This window comes from Metopolophium dirhodum, chromosome 6 (genome assembly GCF_019925205.1).
Source record: "Metopolophium dirhodum isolate CAU chromosome 6, ASM1992520v1, whole genome shotgun sequence".
NCBI classification, from domain to species: domain Eukaryota; kingdom Metazoa; phylum Arthropoda; class Insecta; order Hemiptera; family Aphididae; genus Metopolophium; species Metopolophium dirhodum.
In genome coordinates, this window is record NC_083565.1 from 11,266,711 (window position 1) to 11,282,395 (window position 15,685).

General features: G+C 28.5%; 3 protein-coding genes across 5 annotated transcripts; 2 read left to right on the top strand and 1 right to left on the bottom strand.

The window, feature by feature from the left end:
• Window positions 1–680: 680 nt before the first annotated feature.
• Window positions 681–2,261, top strand: LOC132947203 (uncharacterized). The gene is made up of 4 exons (XM_061017438.1): window positions 681–1,079; window positions 1,368–1,490; window positions 1,759–1,875; window positions 1,956–2,261. Exons 1-4 carry the CDS (start codon window positions 1,074–1,076, stop codon window positions 2,061–2,063), a joined length of 354 nt encoding a protein of 117 aa, XP_060873421.1. The 5' UTR covers window positions 681–1,073; the 3' UTR covers window positions 2,064–2,261.
• On the bottom strand, window positions 1,864–6,665 carry LOC132947197 (probable ATP-dependent RNA helicase kurz). The gene is made up of 14 exons (XM_061017424.1): window positions 6,291–6,665; window positions 5,960–6,149; window positions 5,669–5,884; window positions 5,461–5,596; window positions 4,746–5,059; window positions 4,442–4,674; window positions 4,082–4,302; window positions 3,795–4,016; window positions 3,195–3,418; window positions 2,904–3,135; window positions 2,650–2,787; window positions 2,407–2,578; window positions 2,246–2,343; window positions 1,864–2,178 (listed from the first exon to the last, which is right to left on the bottom strand). Exons 1-14 carry the CDS (start codon window positions 6,506–6,508, stop codon window positions 2,102–2,104), a joined length of 2,691 nt encoding a protein of 896 aa, XP_060873407.1. The 5' UTR covers window positions 6,509–6,665; the 3' UTR covers window positions 1,864–2,101.
• Window positions 6,666–10,186: 3,521 nt separating this feature from the next.
• On the top strand, window positions 10,187–15,171 carry LOC132947201 (organic cation transporter protein-like). Of its 3 annotated transcripts, XM_061017434.1 has the most exons (11): window positions 10,198–10,351; window positions 10,459–10,519; window positions 10,601–10,799; window positions 11,793–11,961; window positions 12,053–12,311; window positions 12,407–12,575; window positions 12,720–12,861; window positions 13,501–13,636; window positions 13,827–14,009; window positions 14,088–14,272; window positions 14,372–15,171. In XM_061017434.1, the coding sequence occupies exons 3-11, from the start codon at window positions 10,657–10,659 to the stop codon at window positions 14,537–14,539; spliced, it is 1,554 nt and encodes a 517-aa protein (XP_060873417.1). In that variant the 5' UTR covers window positions 10,198–10,351; window positions 10,459–10,519; window positions 10,601–10,656; the 3' UTR covers window positions 14,540–15,171. The 3 variants fall into 3 exon arrangements, with proteins under 3 accessions (XP_060873415.1, XP_060873417.1, XP_060873416.1); XM_061017433.1 differs by having other exon boundaries at window positions 10,459–10,799; XM_061017432.1 differs by having other exon boundaries at window positions 10,187–10,799.
• The last annotated feature ends 514 nt before the right edge of the window (window positions 15,172–15,685 follow it).

Sequence of the window (15,685 nt, forward strand, 5' to 3'; positions counted from 1 at the left end):
AGCAAACCATAAAATATCACGTCATAATATCATATAATATTATCTTGGTTCATTGTTCACGGTGCAGACACAGTGTCTATTATATCTGTGGCCCAATGGCCGCTGTTAGAGCCATTTACACGATTTTATAATTTATGACAGCTATTATTTTTTTATAGTAGCTTATTAGTAAATACAATGCCACTTATACACGGTGGGTGCAAAGAATAAAGACTATCGATATTCAGTGCCTTCGACGAGGCACGATCGGTAATAACGCGTCACAAAATATCTTATGATTCATGAGTAATAACAAGATTTGAACACATATTATTAGGTGCAGATGCCTAATATATTATATAGAATATTTTTTACATTTGACAGTAGGCAGACCATTGGTTCATTGTCCATTCCTCTATTTCGGTATTTTGGAATCGGAATGTTCCAAATTTTCATTACATCATATTATGATTTTTGATTAATAATTAATAATTAGGTATTAAGGTATCGAGTTTTTATGACGTGCCTCGATTTTTATTTGGTCCAATTAATCATGGTGGTGCGGCGGATGGAACCAATGAAAATATCGCAATCATTATCACGGGAACGCGGTAGTTACCGGCATTCACAAACCATGTTTGCCGGTTGTCCGGTTATCAAATTTGTAATGCCGTTTTATCTGTTATCATTACATGGGCCCATCGCACATGGCAGTGTTGGCAGTAGACTATAGTTTAGGGTTTAGCTGCAAATTACAACAGGACTCTACCTAGAGCAGATAATTGTCATCAAGTATTATTAACCGTAGAATAAAATTGAATTAATAAATGAAAAGTGAATTCAGAATATTTTTCGTATAGTTTAGAGCTTTTGTTTTGTTTTTAATTTCCGTTTATAATAATATGACCAATCCATCGTAGTTTTAATTAAATAATTAAAATTTATGTAATCCTTGTGTTGAAATAATTTCTATAGAATCAATAAGTCATTTAAAAAATTGGACTGTGCTACCAATTATACGTTTTGTCATAAAATTTCATATTTTCTCAACAATATAATTAACAGTCTGATTTCTGTGGAAAAATAAAAATTTAATGGCGGTATGTACTACAATAAAATTTACAAATACCTAATTATTATTATTCATTACTTAGTCACATAAGCATCGTTCAATGTTTTTTTTGTTCATAATGCATGCATAATATTACACCATGTTAAATTATATTTTATTAGGTATAGATTAGTCTTCTTGACACCCAATACCTAAAAATTAAGATTTACTATTGCTTTTGGGAAATTGGGCAAGAAATTTTGAATTTTAGTGTATATTGTTTCTTTATACTATGTTATAATAACAAGAATAATATATTTTGTATGCCAATTTATAGAAAAATAAGTCTAAAAAAAATGCCAACCAAACAGATACAGATGCTATAAAGAAAAAAAAATTGACAAGTAGAAAAAGAAAAGCACTTCAAAAAATTATAGAAAAAAAACAAAAGAGCCAAAAGGTAATATTTTTTTAATTTTATTATTATTACCCATACTCTATTCCAAATAAGTATAGAAAAAAAATTACGATGGAAATGCGCCGCATTTACTCATGCGCAGTCTTGTTGGCTGCTGTCGGTGCACTGTAGACTACTTTCCTATCACAGCAACCTCTACCGTTCTAAGGCCGTGCAGTTTTTCCAAACTCATTAGGAATATAATATACTAGATTATGTATTTTGTTATGTTTCATAACAAGTTTTATTGTTATTTTTATTAATTTTTCAGAGGTCTAAAATGTTAAATGAATTGAAGAGTCTTGAACTTTCAGCACCTTCATTGTCTTTGATGACATCTATAAGTCAAACACAAACGAGTGGATTGAGAAATGCATTAAAAGAAAAAGTAACAATTTATTATGTTCATTTTATATTATATAATAATCGTTTTAAAACAAACAGTAATAAAAAAATATAAAATTCTAGAAAAAATGTCGAACACCTAAGCAGTCTATTGAAGAAAATGGGAGCTCAGATGAAATGACTGTTGATGAAGATGTTGGTTCTGAACTGGACGAAGATGAAATTGTATAATAATACTTAAATCATTCTGCAGAAAATCAGTAACTATTTCATGATGGTGGCCATATTAATTTTACTTCTTTATGTGCTGCTTGTGGTAACCATATTAAATATTCTTCCAATAAATCTATAAAAACAAAAAAAAAATGTTGTCAACATCTAAAATAATTATTATTTAATAAATAAAAATTTACATGTTGGCTTTTTTAACCAATGTTCTTTAATTTTTTTTGCCGAATCATCATGGTTTTTGTTCAATGTTTGAGTAAGCAAATAAAATGATTCTTTTAAGCTAAAAAATATAAAATATAAAATAATACAACTGTTTATATAACATGGAATAATATGTAATTACAATTTTAGCCAAGGTTTTACGATGAGATCAGGTTTAGATAACAAATGTTGTCTAAAATCTTCCAACTGTGGAAATACTTTTCCACTCAGTATAAAAAATGCTAACCAACAGTATTTTTGTTCAATGTCAGGAAATTCAATTTCAGCTTGTGGTAATGACCATCCAGCTTGACCTGGAAAAAGTTGAATTTCAATTCTAATATTAGATTGCAGTGTTCAGATAAAAACTCGTAAATTAAATTACCATAAGTCGCATTAACTGTACAGAACATTTTCCCAGTTTCTTCATTATAACTAGGCATAGGATCGTCCAATACTTTTAATGTTTTACATAATCTATTAGCATACACAGGTAACCATTCTGGTTCAATTGCAGTGAGACCTTAATAAATTAATTGTTATAAATTAATAAATGCTAAATCTCATTTTGTATAAGCATTTAAGTTAAAAGAAAATCCTGGTTAAATTAAAAATATATTATTATTATTTTTTGTATACCTTTAATATACATTTTGTCTTGTACTTCAAATATCTCTTGATAAACTAACCATTCTGGTTTACTTCTTTTTAATACACTACTGTTGTGTATGTACACTATTGCTGTTAAATTTGATGCGTAGTAAGCAGCTTTATTTGGTCTTATGCCATTTCTATTTAATTCGTTGGTAGTTAATCGCCTTGCAACTCTATCCAACATTCCAGCTAATACAATTTGTCGTATTTGTTTCACCTAGATACAGTTAATGTTGTACTATTGTAAATCTAGAGAAAATTTATTACTTGTCATACTTGTATCGGTGTGGGCGGTGTCATGTCTAAATCAGTATTTAATTTTAATGATGGCACATTTATGTTGAGTTGATTAATTAATTGATTGTTTAATTTCCAAGCTTCCAAAATTGATTTTTGATGTAACCCTGTTTTGGTGCAATATTCTTGCAAACCTCCTAAACCTGATTTTTTCATTGCATGGCTTGCACCACCCATAGATCGTAGTATTACCATTAGATCACCTAGATATTGTAAAAAAAAAATAATTAGAAAGTATACAATGTTGATATTTTATGTTTATATAATTAATACATACATAAATATAGTAAAATAATATTGAGTAAAGATTTTAAATTCAACTGTTTAACTCTATGGCCAGGTACACACCAACTCAGTGCGAAATAGACAGCCCTGTTATATGCGCATTGAGTCGTAACAGTTTTTTTTTCACTGTATTGGTATGCGCCCGGCCTATTACTTATAATAATAAGTGGCAATATTGTATAACAATAATAATATTGATTATTATTATTATAATTTTTATGGAGCATAAATACCATATATATTTTACTAAAACAAGTTTTTAATAGATAACTATTTTTTATCATTAGTTTTTACCTAAGAGTAAAAATTCGCCCTTGTTTGCCCATGAAAGTTTGGTTTTTTTCCAAGCATCAACATTGTCACCAGGTAAATATTCTTGAACAGACATAGCAGAAATTATGAACAACATATACTGTAATAAACTGCGGTCTTTACTCAAACACAGCATCTTGGCATAGTGAGGCGATAATGGAAAAGCTGCCATACTCTTTCCCAGAGGTGTAATATTGTTAATTTCTAAACATATTTTTTGACAATTACTTATTGAATGGTTAAACAAATATTAAATGTATTGTGTTTACCAGCAACGTTTCTGTCTACTTCTAAAGCACCAAGTGTAACTAATCTTTTTTCTGCTTCTAAAATGGTCTGATTATCTGGTGGTGTAGGAAATGGAAAACTAGTAATTTTATCAATTTTCATTGATTTCATTTGTAAAATAACATTATCAATAGGAGTGGTTTGAATTTCTGGTAAATTCCATTCTGGAAACTCATCATTGAATAGAGCAGATGAAAATAAACTATCAGATAAAAACAAACAATATACTTTACAAAATTTGTAATATAACAAAATAATTTTGTCTTGTTGTGATGTCCTTGTAAGGGAAATAAAAATAAATATGTAATAACATATTATCTATTTAAAAACTATATACATACCGATAACAGTGTCCAGGAGACGTTCTTCCAGCTCTTCCAGCTCTTTGATTTGCTGAAGCTTTACTTTCCCAAACAACTGAAAATCTCGAAACACTTGTCAATGGATCATATTCTCGAACTTTAGTTTTTCCACAGTCAACAACATATTTAACATTGGGTATAGTTAAAGAGAGTTCTGCTACGTTTGTACTCACAACACACATGCGACAACCTGAAGGAGGAGGTTCAAATATCTAAAAAAAATATAAAATATATAATCTTAAAATAATTTTTTTTTAATGTAACAGTAAATAAGTTAATTAACCTTTGATTGTTTATGGGCAGGTAACATTGAATAGAGAGGAAGCACCCAAAGTGGTGTAGAACTAAATTTCATAATTTTACTTGGAACTTCATCTTCATCATCGTCATCGTTACTTGAGTTATCAGAAAGAATTAACTCATCTTCTGAATGCATTTCAATATCATAATCATCTAAATTAATATCAGGCAAAGGTTTTCCAATTTCTTTTTTTATATTTTGTTTACATTTGGTATTTGAACTTATTTTAGAATCTGTTTCTCGATATGGAAATGCTTTACGAAGCTTTGATACCAATTGTTTTACTTCTAATTTGCCTGGAAATAAAATATGTATCATATATTTTTTTAAACTCAATTATTTATGTAAAAAAATGATAGCAAATAAAGAAACAAATGCAGTTTAGCTCCCCAACTTTTATTTTCAAAATGTGATTTTTGAAGCTAAATGTTTTGGTGATGAGTCAAACTTTTTAACTTTTTGAATTGTATTCAAAATGACAAAACACAAATATTAGAGCAGCTCCTATTTTTATGGTTTTAGAGCTCAATCAAAAATTAAAAATATTCTTTAATTTGCTACAAAACAACTTATGGAGATATTATACGGCCAATTTCTTTTAAGAGATCAAAAGATATACCAGAAAAAAAACTAATTAAAATGATGTAGAATTCAATTGCAATTTAACCAAATAACATAATATTATATTAAGATATACCAGTTAAGAACACTAAAATAGCACCAGCTGGTAAATTGGAATGGATTTTATAAATTTTGTTATAAGCTTCAGCTAAATAGTCATGTGGGGTTCTCTTGTTGAAATGAACTGTCACTGGAAACTGTCTTGAACTCAGCTATATTAACATTTCAAAATAGTTAAATTTAAAATGTATATTAAACAACTTATTAATTTTTTGAATATTTACTTCAATAATAGGAGGTGGTTGAAGAAACAGTTTTTGGTTTTTAGAAAAATCATCAACTTTAAGTGTAGCAGACATAATGATTAACTTCAATGGACTAGACCTTTTTTGACGCAGGCGAACAATACGGGATAAGATACCAATCAATATATCAGAAAACACTCGTCTCTCGTGAGCCTCATCTAATATAATTGCTGAATATTTGTTGAGTAAAAAATCCTGAAATAAACATAAATCTTATTATGTTTGTTACTAGTTTAGAATTACTTTAGAATAATAAATATTCAAATTTACATTTTGGATCTCTTTTAACAATACACCATCAGTCATAAACTTTATTTTTGTATTACTTCCTGCATTTCCTTCAAAACGTATTAAATATGATACAATATCAGTTGATTCATTTAACTCTTCAGCTACTCGTTGAGATACAGATATTGCAGCAATACGTCTAGGTTCTGTGACACCAATCATTTTATTCCCACTAAAAATAAACAAATAATACATAATTTTTGTTAATTATTCAATTAAATGGTGATTGATGATATATATTATGATACATCTAATGTTATTTATTTACAAAATTTAGGTATTGAATTTATATTTGACATAAAAGTGAATTTACTTTGAATAGCCAGCTTCGTATAAAAATTGAGGAACTTGGGTAGTTTTTCCACTTCCTGTTTCACCAACAACAATAATGACATCATTTTCACTGATTGCTTCCATAATGACTTGTTCTTCACCAATAATCGGTAACTTTGAACGAGACTCAATAATTTCTGGTGTCCGATTGATTGGTACTGGCTGCTTTTTAGCAGCAGAATCTGTTTTGCCACTCATAATGACTGATGATGGAAAAAATTACAATCGATTTTATAATTTAATAGTATAATAAATATTAAATCAAAATGTAAACTATAACAAAATAAATGTTGAGATGTTGAAAAAATGAAAAATGTAAATTATTTGAATTTCTCACGTGGTGGTGATGTTTACATTTGGGTTTTGGTTGTGATAAGAAAATTTGATAAGCGACAATGATAATAAATTAATTTATTAGATACTAGATACCTCCCACTGCTACCACAGAATATGAAACTAATATTCTTTGTAACCGCGTAAATCATGGCTTAAACTTTTCTAGACTTTCAGATACTGCATGTCTGCATATTAACACTTAAAATGTATTTAAAATATATATTTAATACTAATTAATAATTTGGAAGATATTGTATTTGATCAATACTCAAATACTTTTGATAAGTACCTAGGTATTTAAAATATTTTCAAGTAGGTTAACAATTGATTTTCGTTATTATTTATATAACACTTTATTTAGTTTTATTACACTTTACTTATTTAATAAATTACTATTACTACATAATGTTCATCTGTCATACTCCATACAACTCATACACAAATTACTAAATCGATAAGAAGCGAAATTTAAAAACAAATTAAAGAACGATAGCAAAAGTGTTGTTTAGTGCGACGAATCGATATAATATAAGAGAAAAATATTTTCAAAAACGTGAATATTTTTATTTTGAACGAGTTCCTCTATAAAATAATCACTTGTTTAGCACATAATACATTTTTAAACACCATACGCCAAGGATGGCAAATTATTTTTTGTCACGCCTGCACCGAAAGTTTAGGTTTCGATGACGGTTGAAGCGTTCGAAAACGACGTTTTTCCGTCCAGCGGGCGGTAAAGCGGGAATCCCCAAAAGTACCGGGCGGTAAAGTGGAAATCCCCAAGAGTACTGAGCTCAGATATCACGCGTATTCTCTGAACAAACAGACACTAAAATCTATACAACGGCCCTCATAAAACTTTTGGTTACATCTTATATTCATATTATAAACTCCATGCATATGACGCTTAAAATAAATAAAACCAAATCGTTTCTTTCGTGAAATATTGTTTTCGTAGTATAGTCTGGTTGTTGCATAGATCTTAGTCGAACAATGGACGCAGAGGCGTGACAAAAAAATGGTATGTGTGGCTCGTGCGGGAAGGCAATTTCAGTGCCCTCGACTGAAATAGCTCACTTCCCGCCCTTGCCACACAATATACTATTGACGCTACGACCCTTTTTTTTTCGAGCGTGCTATTAAATTATGAAAAATATTATATATCATATTATTCGATATTGTAAGAAAAAACTATCGTAAATTCGTGATCAAATTTAAACTGTTTTAATATTTTCTGAAAGACGTCAATGATACTGAAAAAGTATTAACATTGTAATGTAGTTTAAAAATAAAAATAATATATATAATAAATAATAATATACTATAAATATTTTAATTTTTCGAGTGCCCTCGAAATTTTTTTGCGTGCCATGATTTGAGATCCTTGCTATATGCCATTGTGCTAATCAACAAACATAATGCGGTATAAAATGGAATTTTTCGGGGTAAGTATTAGGAAATTAGTTGAGCTTGCTTAGCCACGTATGAAAACATTTAATTAACTATATTTAAACTATTAAAATGTAATTTTTACTCAATTATTCTGTATGTCACTTTTTACCGGTATTATAACTTTCAACTTTTTTTTTGATTTCGATGAAGCGCGTGGCTTTTGACTCATGATAGAAGTAAATTTACTATAATATCTACTATTTAGATTCTAAATTCTGAACCAGTGTTGAATCCAGATACTCTCCAGGGAAGTGGCCAAATGCCCCTCCTGAAATTTCATTCACCCTGACAAACACCATGGTCAACAAAATTACATATTTATTAATCATAGGCACGATACCTCGTTACGATTATTTAGAACTTATCTAATCGTGTTTGATAAAATTTGTTCTGTTATTGTTCCTAAATTTAGAATTTCTTAATTGTAATTTATAATAACTATTATAGATAATAATATAATTCATATAATACTAAAATGTATGACCATTGGCCAATAAAAAAAAATCGAGCACTCCCCCTCGTAAAAAAATTGTCTGGATTTAAGGGGATTTGATACCGCGATTTTCTTTTTGTTTAACACACGCGTGACATATAGTATTTTAGACGTGTTTTTTGCCAAACATACCAATTGATCTAATGAAGCGATAAGAATTCTGAAAACAGATTTGAATTTGTCGTCAAGTCTACTTGAAATTGACTTTCCCACATTTTTGATATTATCCCCCAAATTCCTAAAAATGTCATATTAAAAAAGAGTATTTAAAAATTGTCGTATTTCAATTTTCTGAGAAGTTAAAATCAAAAAATCAAAAATGTGGGAAAGTCGATTTCAAGTAGACTTGACGAAAAATTCAAATCTGTGTTTAGAATTCTTATCACTTCATTAGATCAATTGGTATGTTCGGCAAAAAACACATCTAAAATACTATGTCACGCGTGTGTTTGACAAAAATAGAAAATCACGGTTTAGAATCCCCCTAACACTGCTTTGAACTCTATATAGACTATAGATAGTAGATTAACTTGATCCTGTATAGGTATAACTTCTCGTAGTGGATTTTATTCATCTTCTAGGGTGGAGGTTGGGGGGGCAACTTTTGGTCCAAAAGTTGTACTTTTGATTATATTTACTCACTTAAGCCTATACAGAGGGAAACACATGTATCCAATAGTATAATTTGTAGGCCATGATTATAACTTATAAACACTGAACTTCTATACAGATTTTTGAAAGAAATTATTATTTCTAGGTAGTTTATGAAGTCTAGTGAGTAGTGGCGGCATATGCCCCTAGCCCTCCTCTAAGAGGTGCGCCTGATAACTTCTTTATTCTGGTTACGATTCGTGTATCTATGTATAGTCACTTGTATCGTTGTAAATCTGTAAATGTAATATTTTGTATCATGCCACATAAATATAATTATAAATTAATAACCACTAACTAACTACATATAACTAAATATTTAATTATACTCATATTTTGTAACCTACAAAATAGAGTTAGTTATTTTAATTAAATATTAGGGCAACCAGTAATTTGCTGAGGGGAGGAATCTACAGATACGTACCTGCCTATATAATGTTGTTGTTAAATACACCTGATATGATTAATACTCAAATACGTATAGTATATCTATATAGGACCTATATATTCAGACCCGGGTCTGCAATCTACATACACGATCTCCCCTCCTTGTTTGCGCCAAATGCCAATGGTAATTGTAAAACGTTTACAAGCTTAAAAAACGACTAGGTACCACCGTAAACGGTTCTTCGCAGTAATATAGCCATATATATACATATATATATGTATTAAGTATAGGTATATCGTATATGTGTAATAGCTCAATTAAAATGGATTTAGGTACACGTATGTACATTTTGAATTTTAATAGACTACATCCTGTTTACGTATAAATTAATGTATATTAATATTATATGTATAATTTATAAAATTGTGCGTATTATTAAATTTAAGTTTATGGGGAACAAGTATTATACGTTTCATTTATACGTATAGGTAAATTAATTACTTTATGCTAACAAACAACATTATTACAAGGAATCTAGAATGTTATGCGCGCAGTGCTGCAGTAGTTTTTCGGTCAGTGAGTAGAGTAGACGGCACCTACTCTATCTAAACAGTATAGTTACGTGTTCATTCTATATTATACATAGTTTTAAGTAGAAGATAACAATTAATTCAATTTGTTGTGCCGCGTAATAGTGAAGACTGAAGAGAACGTATATAACGTATGAAACATCTATATATTCTATGTATTAGCACCGGGTCCACATTTTTTGGTTTTTTTTTCATACAAAAACGACGATGAACATTCGATGATCACGACAATCTCTAGAATTTCCTGCGATCGTGTTTATCTTATCCAACCGGATGACTCATATATAAGTGCATTGATGGTACCTATATAACTATATAATATAGTATATACCTATATGGTCGGTGAGCTGCACTGATACAGTATATAATGGATGATCTAGACCAATACATTGACAGTTACTCCAAACAACGATGGAAAGTTTTCGTCTTGTTGTTGATGACCGGCACACCGGGTATATTCAATGCTATCCAGATATCGTCGTACGTGTTTCTAGTCGACAAACCTTCATACTGGTGTGATATACCAGATCTGAAATCTGCAGGATGGAGCGACCAGATGATCATTAATGTTTCCACGCCGTAAGACTAAATGAGGATACTTTTTATAAGTTATAGTTAACCGATAAGTAATTAAACAAGTACCAGTCAGAAAAATACCATGATAAACTATAGGACTACAATTACAAAGGGCCTGCCAATAATAGCTGTATGCAATTGTATATAATCGATATTTGTTTTAAAAGATTTCTGCAACTATATACATATGGATTAAATCTCAATACGTGGTAGCCAATGGTAATAATTACCATTGGCTATTATTGGAAAGTGGCCGAAGTGAAGAGTATGCGTACCTATATGTATTACGAGTATTATAAATATTTATAATCCCAATATGCCTATTACATTTTAATAATATACATGATAGGTACATCATCCTTCAATCGTACTTCCATTTATAATTATAATCCTCATAAAAAATCTAACTAAAGATCAGTAAAAAAAAAAATTGTTGATCAACTGTATAGTATAATTAAACCAGCACCTCACTTCACTACAATATTTGAATTAGCAATAATGTTCCTTTATTTCTATTGCTAAACTCTTAGCCAGTTTCTAAATTGGCCTACCTGTGCGTTGTTAACACCTGGTACAGATACTGAGCGCTAGCCACTAAAGGATACCTTTAATTTTTGGGTATCGAAATTTATTTATAATGAAATGTATATATGTATTATGTATATTTTGTCTAATCGTGTTTAAATTTATGACTCAAGTATAAAAAATATAGGTAGGTAGGTATTTCTTTTTATTTTTGATATTGATTTTTATTTTTTTATTATACCTAATTCTAAAAAACTTAAGTCTACAAAGGCAAATTATTGAAATAAACTCCTTCTAGACATTTTAAACCACTTAGGTAACTGTTATATAGTTAATACAGTATACTACGTAATTTCAATAAATTTAAAATATGAAATAATACTGCCACTACAAGTATCGGAGTACCTTTAAAAAAATAATATGCATGCACTTTTAAAGACGCGCAAATGATTTATTGATATTATTTTTTAGACATCAAAAATATTCATCAAAAAAACTTGAAGAATGTTCTTATTATAATCAAAATTATTCAATATTTGCCAAAAATGGTTACAATTGGTCAATGAATAATTTAGATACTGCCGATTCTAAACCTTGTCAGTATTATAGTTACAGTACCAGAGAATCTGTTGTAACTGAAGTATGTAAATATTTCTTCAAAATTAATAATTATCCCAGAACATTTACTATACAATTTTGTTTTATTAGAACTAATCTGTATAATGTTTTAGTGGAATTTAGTTTGTGATGATGTATCGATGAAGTCCAATGTTCACGCCACTATGGCTTTTGGAAAGTTTGTTGGTGGACTTTTATTTGGTTCAATATCGGATGTATATGGCAGGAAGTTTGCTTTCAATTTGGCAGCTTTTATTTACATATTTTCAGGACCATCTGCTGCCTTGATTGATTCATATGTATTATTTTTAATTGCGAGATTCTTGATAGGTGTAGCTGGATCTGGAATTTATGAATCATCGTATACAATATGTAATAATAAAAAAAACATACAAGGATAATATAAAAAAAATAAAATAAAAAAAATTCTTTATGTTGGTAAAATCAAAACTTTGTGTTAACTTTAGTAACTGAGCTGACAAGTGGTAAGACTCGTACTTTACTTTGTCTTTTGATGAATATGTCGTATCCAATTGGTTATATTTTGTTATCAATTATTGCTTATTATGTACGGCCGTGGAGAATGTTGCTTTTAGTATTGTCTTTGCCCATACTTGGATTGTTGATACAATGCTGGTAATAACTAACAGTTTAATTATTTAATTTTACATCATAATATTTCACTATTTATATGTAAATTTAAATATTTGAATATATTGATATTTATTAATTGTTTGTATAATAAACAATAATTAAAGTAAATATTTATTCATTTTTTAGGTTTTTACCTGAATCTCCTAAATGGTTAATGTCCCAAGGTAGAACAAAACAAGCTTGGGTGGAAATGGCTAAACTTGTTCCAACTGCAGCAGTTCATAAAAACATTGATAATGGTGGCCAAGATAATGTAGAAATTAGTAAGGTTAGTCAATTAGTAATTACTATTTGTTTAAATTAAGGATTAAAGTAATTAATTTTTATTAATTAACATAAATTAGTTAAAACTTATAAGTATTTAATGTTTTGCTGTGTAACAAACCTCTAATCATCCAAGAACTAAAATAATTCAATGCTTATAAAGTTCTATAACTTATTATAATTTATACTAATTAAATAATCGCCCGAAATTTGATTTTTATATTATACTGAAATTCTTAGAAATAAGACTGATTTGGAAAATTAAATTAAAATTGCAGGATGTTGTTCAAAAAATTAAAACACTCAAAGACTTTAAACGATTAATAAATAATTTCAAAAAATGTTACTTTGTGATGACGTTAAATTATGTAAAAAAAATGTTAATACATTTTGAAAAAATGAGTAACGAGTACCTTGTACGAGTATAACATAGAATTATAGAAACAATTGTTAATAGTATAATGTTCTACCTACTATGCCTCTATGGTATTAAAGTGACAATGGTCATTATTGTTTATAAATTATATATTTTACTATAGGTATACATATAACATATTATTCATATTTTTTAATCTTTCATATTTTATGTAAGATGTTTTGTGATTACTTTTATAAATAAATATATTTTTTTCAAACAAAGTAGACAAAAAAGTGTAATGGGAAATTTACGGAGATCTTGTCAGCATATTCGTCATTGTTTTCTACGCCGGACTTGTCAGCAAAAACAGTTATTTCTTTATTTTTTGGATTATCTTGTGGCTTATCGTATTACGTTATTGGTAAGTCTGATTGGAATATTATATTATATATTTATAATTTATATATAGACAGTATAGAATATAAACGTATTTTATCTGTTTATTATAATCTTAAATATTCAAAAATAAATACTGATTATAAATTACTGAAATAGGTACTTTAATCATTATTTCATGAAATCCAATTAATTTTGTCTATGTTATTAATTAGCATTGAACGGGGATAATATAACTGCTGATCGTTACATATACGTTGCGCTAAACGGAGTTGTTGAAGGTGTATCATACGCGTTAACTGTTCCTTTATTTCTATATGTTGGACGCAAAAAAGCAGTTTCATCCTTTTTTTTCGCATCAGGAATATTGCAACTGACATTATTGGCAATACCACTTGGTATTAAATATATTTAAAACATGAATTTTGGGAACCATTATTTTATTAATAATTAGTGTTTATTTTTTTTGTTCTTAGAAAAAGCAAACATTTTATTATGCGTGACTTTAATTGGAAAATTTTTCGTAAGTGCCTTATTTTCAGCCATTGTACTCTACGTATCAGAATTATATCCAACTACAATCAGAAATACTGGTATCGGAATATTATTGACTTTTTCTCAAATAGGATCTATTATTGCACCATATATAGTCGAAATATTGGTATATAAATAATGACAATTGACAATCGTGCATGATTACGATACTTAATTATTTAAAATGAAAGTTTTCAATTTTTGACCGATATTTGTATACTTAAAGGGAGCTAAGGCATGGTATATTCCGAGTACAGTGTGTGGGACACTTGGTATCTTTGTTTCAAGCTTGGTTCTGATGTTACCCGAGACAAAGAAGACAGTATTGCCAAATACTCTAGAAGATATGAAAAACACTAATACCGCCAAACTTAGCAATTGTTTTAAATTTTAATTTTGAAGTAGCTTTCTCCAAATTTTTTTCCTCGTAAAGTGGTTTTAATTTTATATGTTATTAATTTGTATAGACAATTCATAATTTGCAGTAAATCTTTGAAGTTGAGAAGGTAAATTTATTACATGCAGTGTTTAGAATGTATTTTATTTGGTTGAGGATTGAGGAAGAAGGATGGAAAACAATAATGATATACATTTTAATAATTATTTATTGAATAAAAAAAACGCTACCTATACTTATATTACTGACTACTGTTGGAGAAATAACGGGTAATACCTAGTTTTAGTTGTAAGTAAATATTTAGTGTATTTGTATTACTACTTAAATAGTTTGACTAATTTAGTCATAGTTGTACACATATAAACAGTGATGCAGTGCACTGTACTTATTATATTTATATTATTTTAAAACTTGGTACAAACTAAGTGACAATGTAAGTACATATTATAGGTACTTGCGAGTTGCGAGTAGCAAATATATTATTAATATATGTCCTATGCGCATTGTTTGTAGATTTTCTGTACATTCTTGTAATTTTTATTATGAAACATGATTATTATCAACGACACAATTACATATAGGTCGTATTTATGATATTGATTAAATATAAATAAAATGTAATATTTTAATTAGTGATTATTGGTTATTATCAGAGCTCGAAAGTCGGAAGTTTATGCGCTAAAAAACAATAAAATATGTGCAAAGTGTAGGTACATATTATAATATAATGAACTATAAAAATCTTGTTGTACAACAATTTTTTTTGTATAAAATAAGCTACATTTATATGGAAATAAATTTCAAAAAATAAATAATTATTCAAAAATAGTGTGATTCAAAATATAGATGACCATGAGGGCATGAATATTCTCTATTGTTAAATTTAATTTCTTATAAAATTAAAACTACAGAATATACATAATATTGTATTTTTCAATAATTATGCAGGCCTCCTTGTCTAAATAGAAAATTTCTTATTACCTAATTAAGTAATTTTACTCCAAAAAAATATTTTCATTAAAAAATTAAAACTTTTCAAAGCAATGAGTGATATAAAAGGATCACTTTGCTTATTTAATTTTACCGCTATAGTTTAAAAAAAAATTGATGTATGAAATATGAAATATTTTTATATTTTTGTCT

What these genes read in the sequence shown, in the direction of transcription:
- LOC132947203 (XM_061017438.1), top strand. An exon ending in AAAAACAAAAGAGCCAAAAG is followed by an intron (nt 1,491 to 1,758) that starts GTAATATTTTTT and finishes TTAATTTTTCAG; the next exon opens with AGGTCTAAAATGTTAAATGA. An exon ending in GAAATGCATTAAAAGAAAAA is followed by an intron (nt 1,876 to 1,955) that starts GTAACAATTTAT and finishes ATAAAATTCTAG; the next exon opens with AAAAAATGTCGAACACCTAA.
- LOC132947197 (XM_061017424.1), bottom strand. Translation starts at nt 6,508, where the DNA reads ATGAGTGGCAAAACAGATTCTGCTGCTAAAAAGCAGCCAGTACCAATC. An exon ending in TACGAAGCTGGCTATTCAAA is followed by an intron (nt 6,150 to 6,290) that starts GTAAATTCACTT and finishes GTTTATTTTTAG; the next exon opens with TGGGAATAAAATGATTGGTG. An exon ending in CTGCCCATAAACAATCAAAG is followed by an intron (nt 4,675 to 4,745) that starts GTTAATTAACTT and finishes TATTTTTTTTAG; the next exon opens with ATATTTGAACCTCCTCCTTC.
- LOC132947201 (XM_061017432.1), top strand. Translation starts at nt 10,588, where the DNA reads ATGGATGATCTAGACCAATACATTGACAGTTACTCCAAACAACGATGG. An exon ending in ATCATTAATGTTTCCACGCC is followed by an intron (nt 10,800 to 11,792) that starts GTAAGACTAAAT and finishes ATTATTTTTTAG; the next exon opens with ACATCAAAAATATTCATCAA. An exon ending in GAGAATCTGTTGTAACTGAA is followed by an intron (nt 11,962 to 12,052) that starts GTATGTAAATAT and finishes ATAATGTTTTAG; the next exon opens with TGGAATTTAGTTTGTGATGA.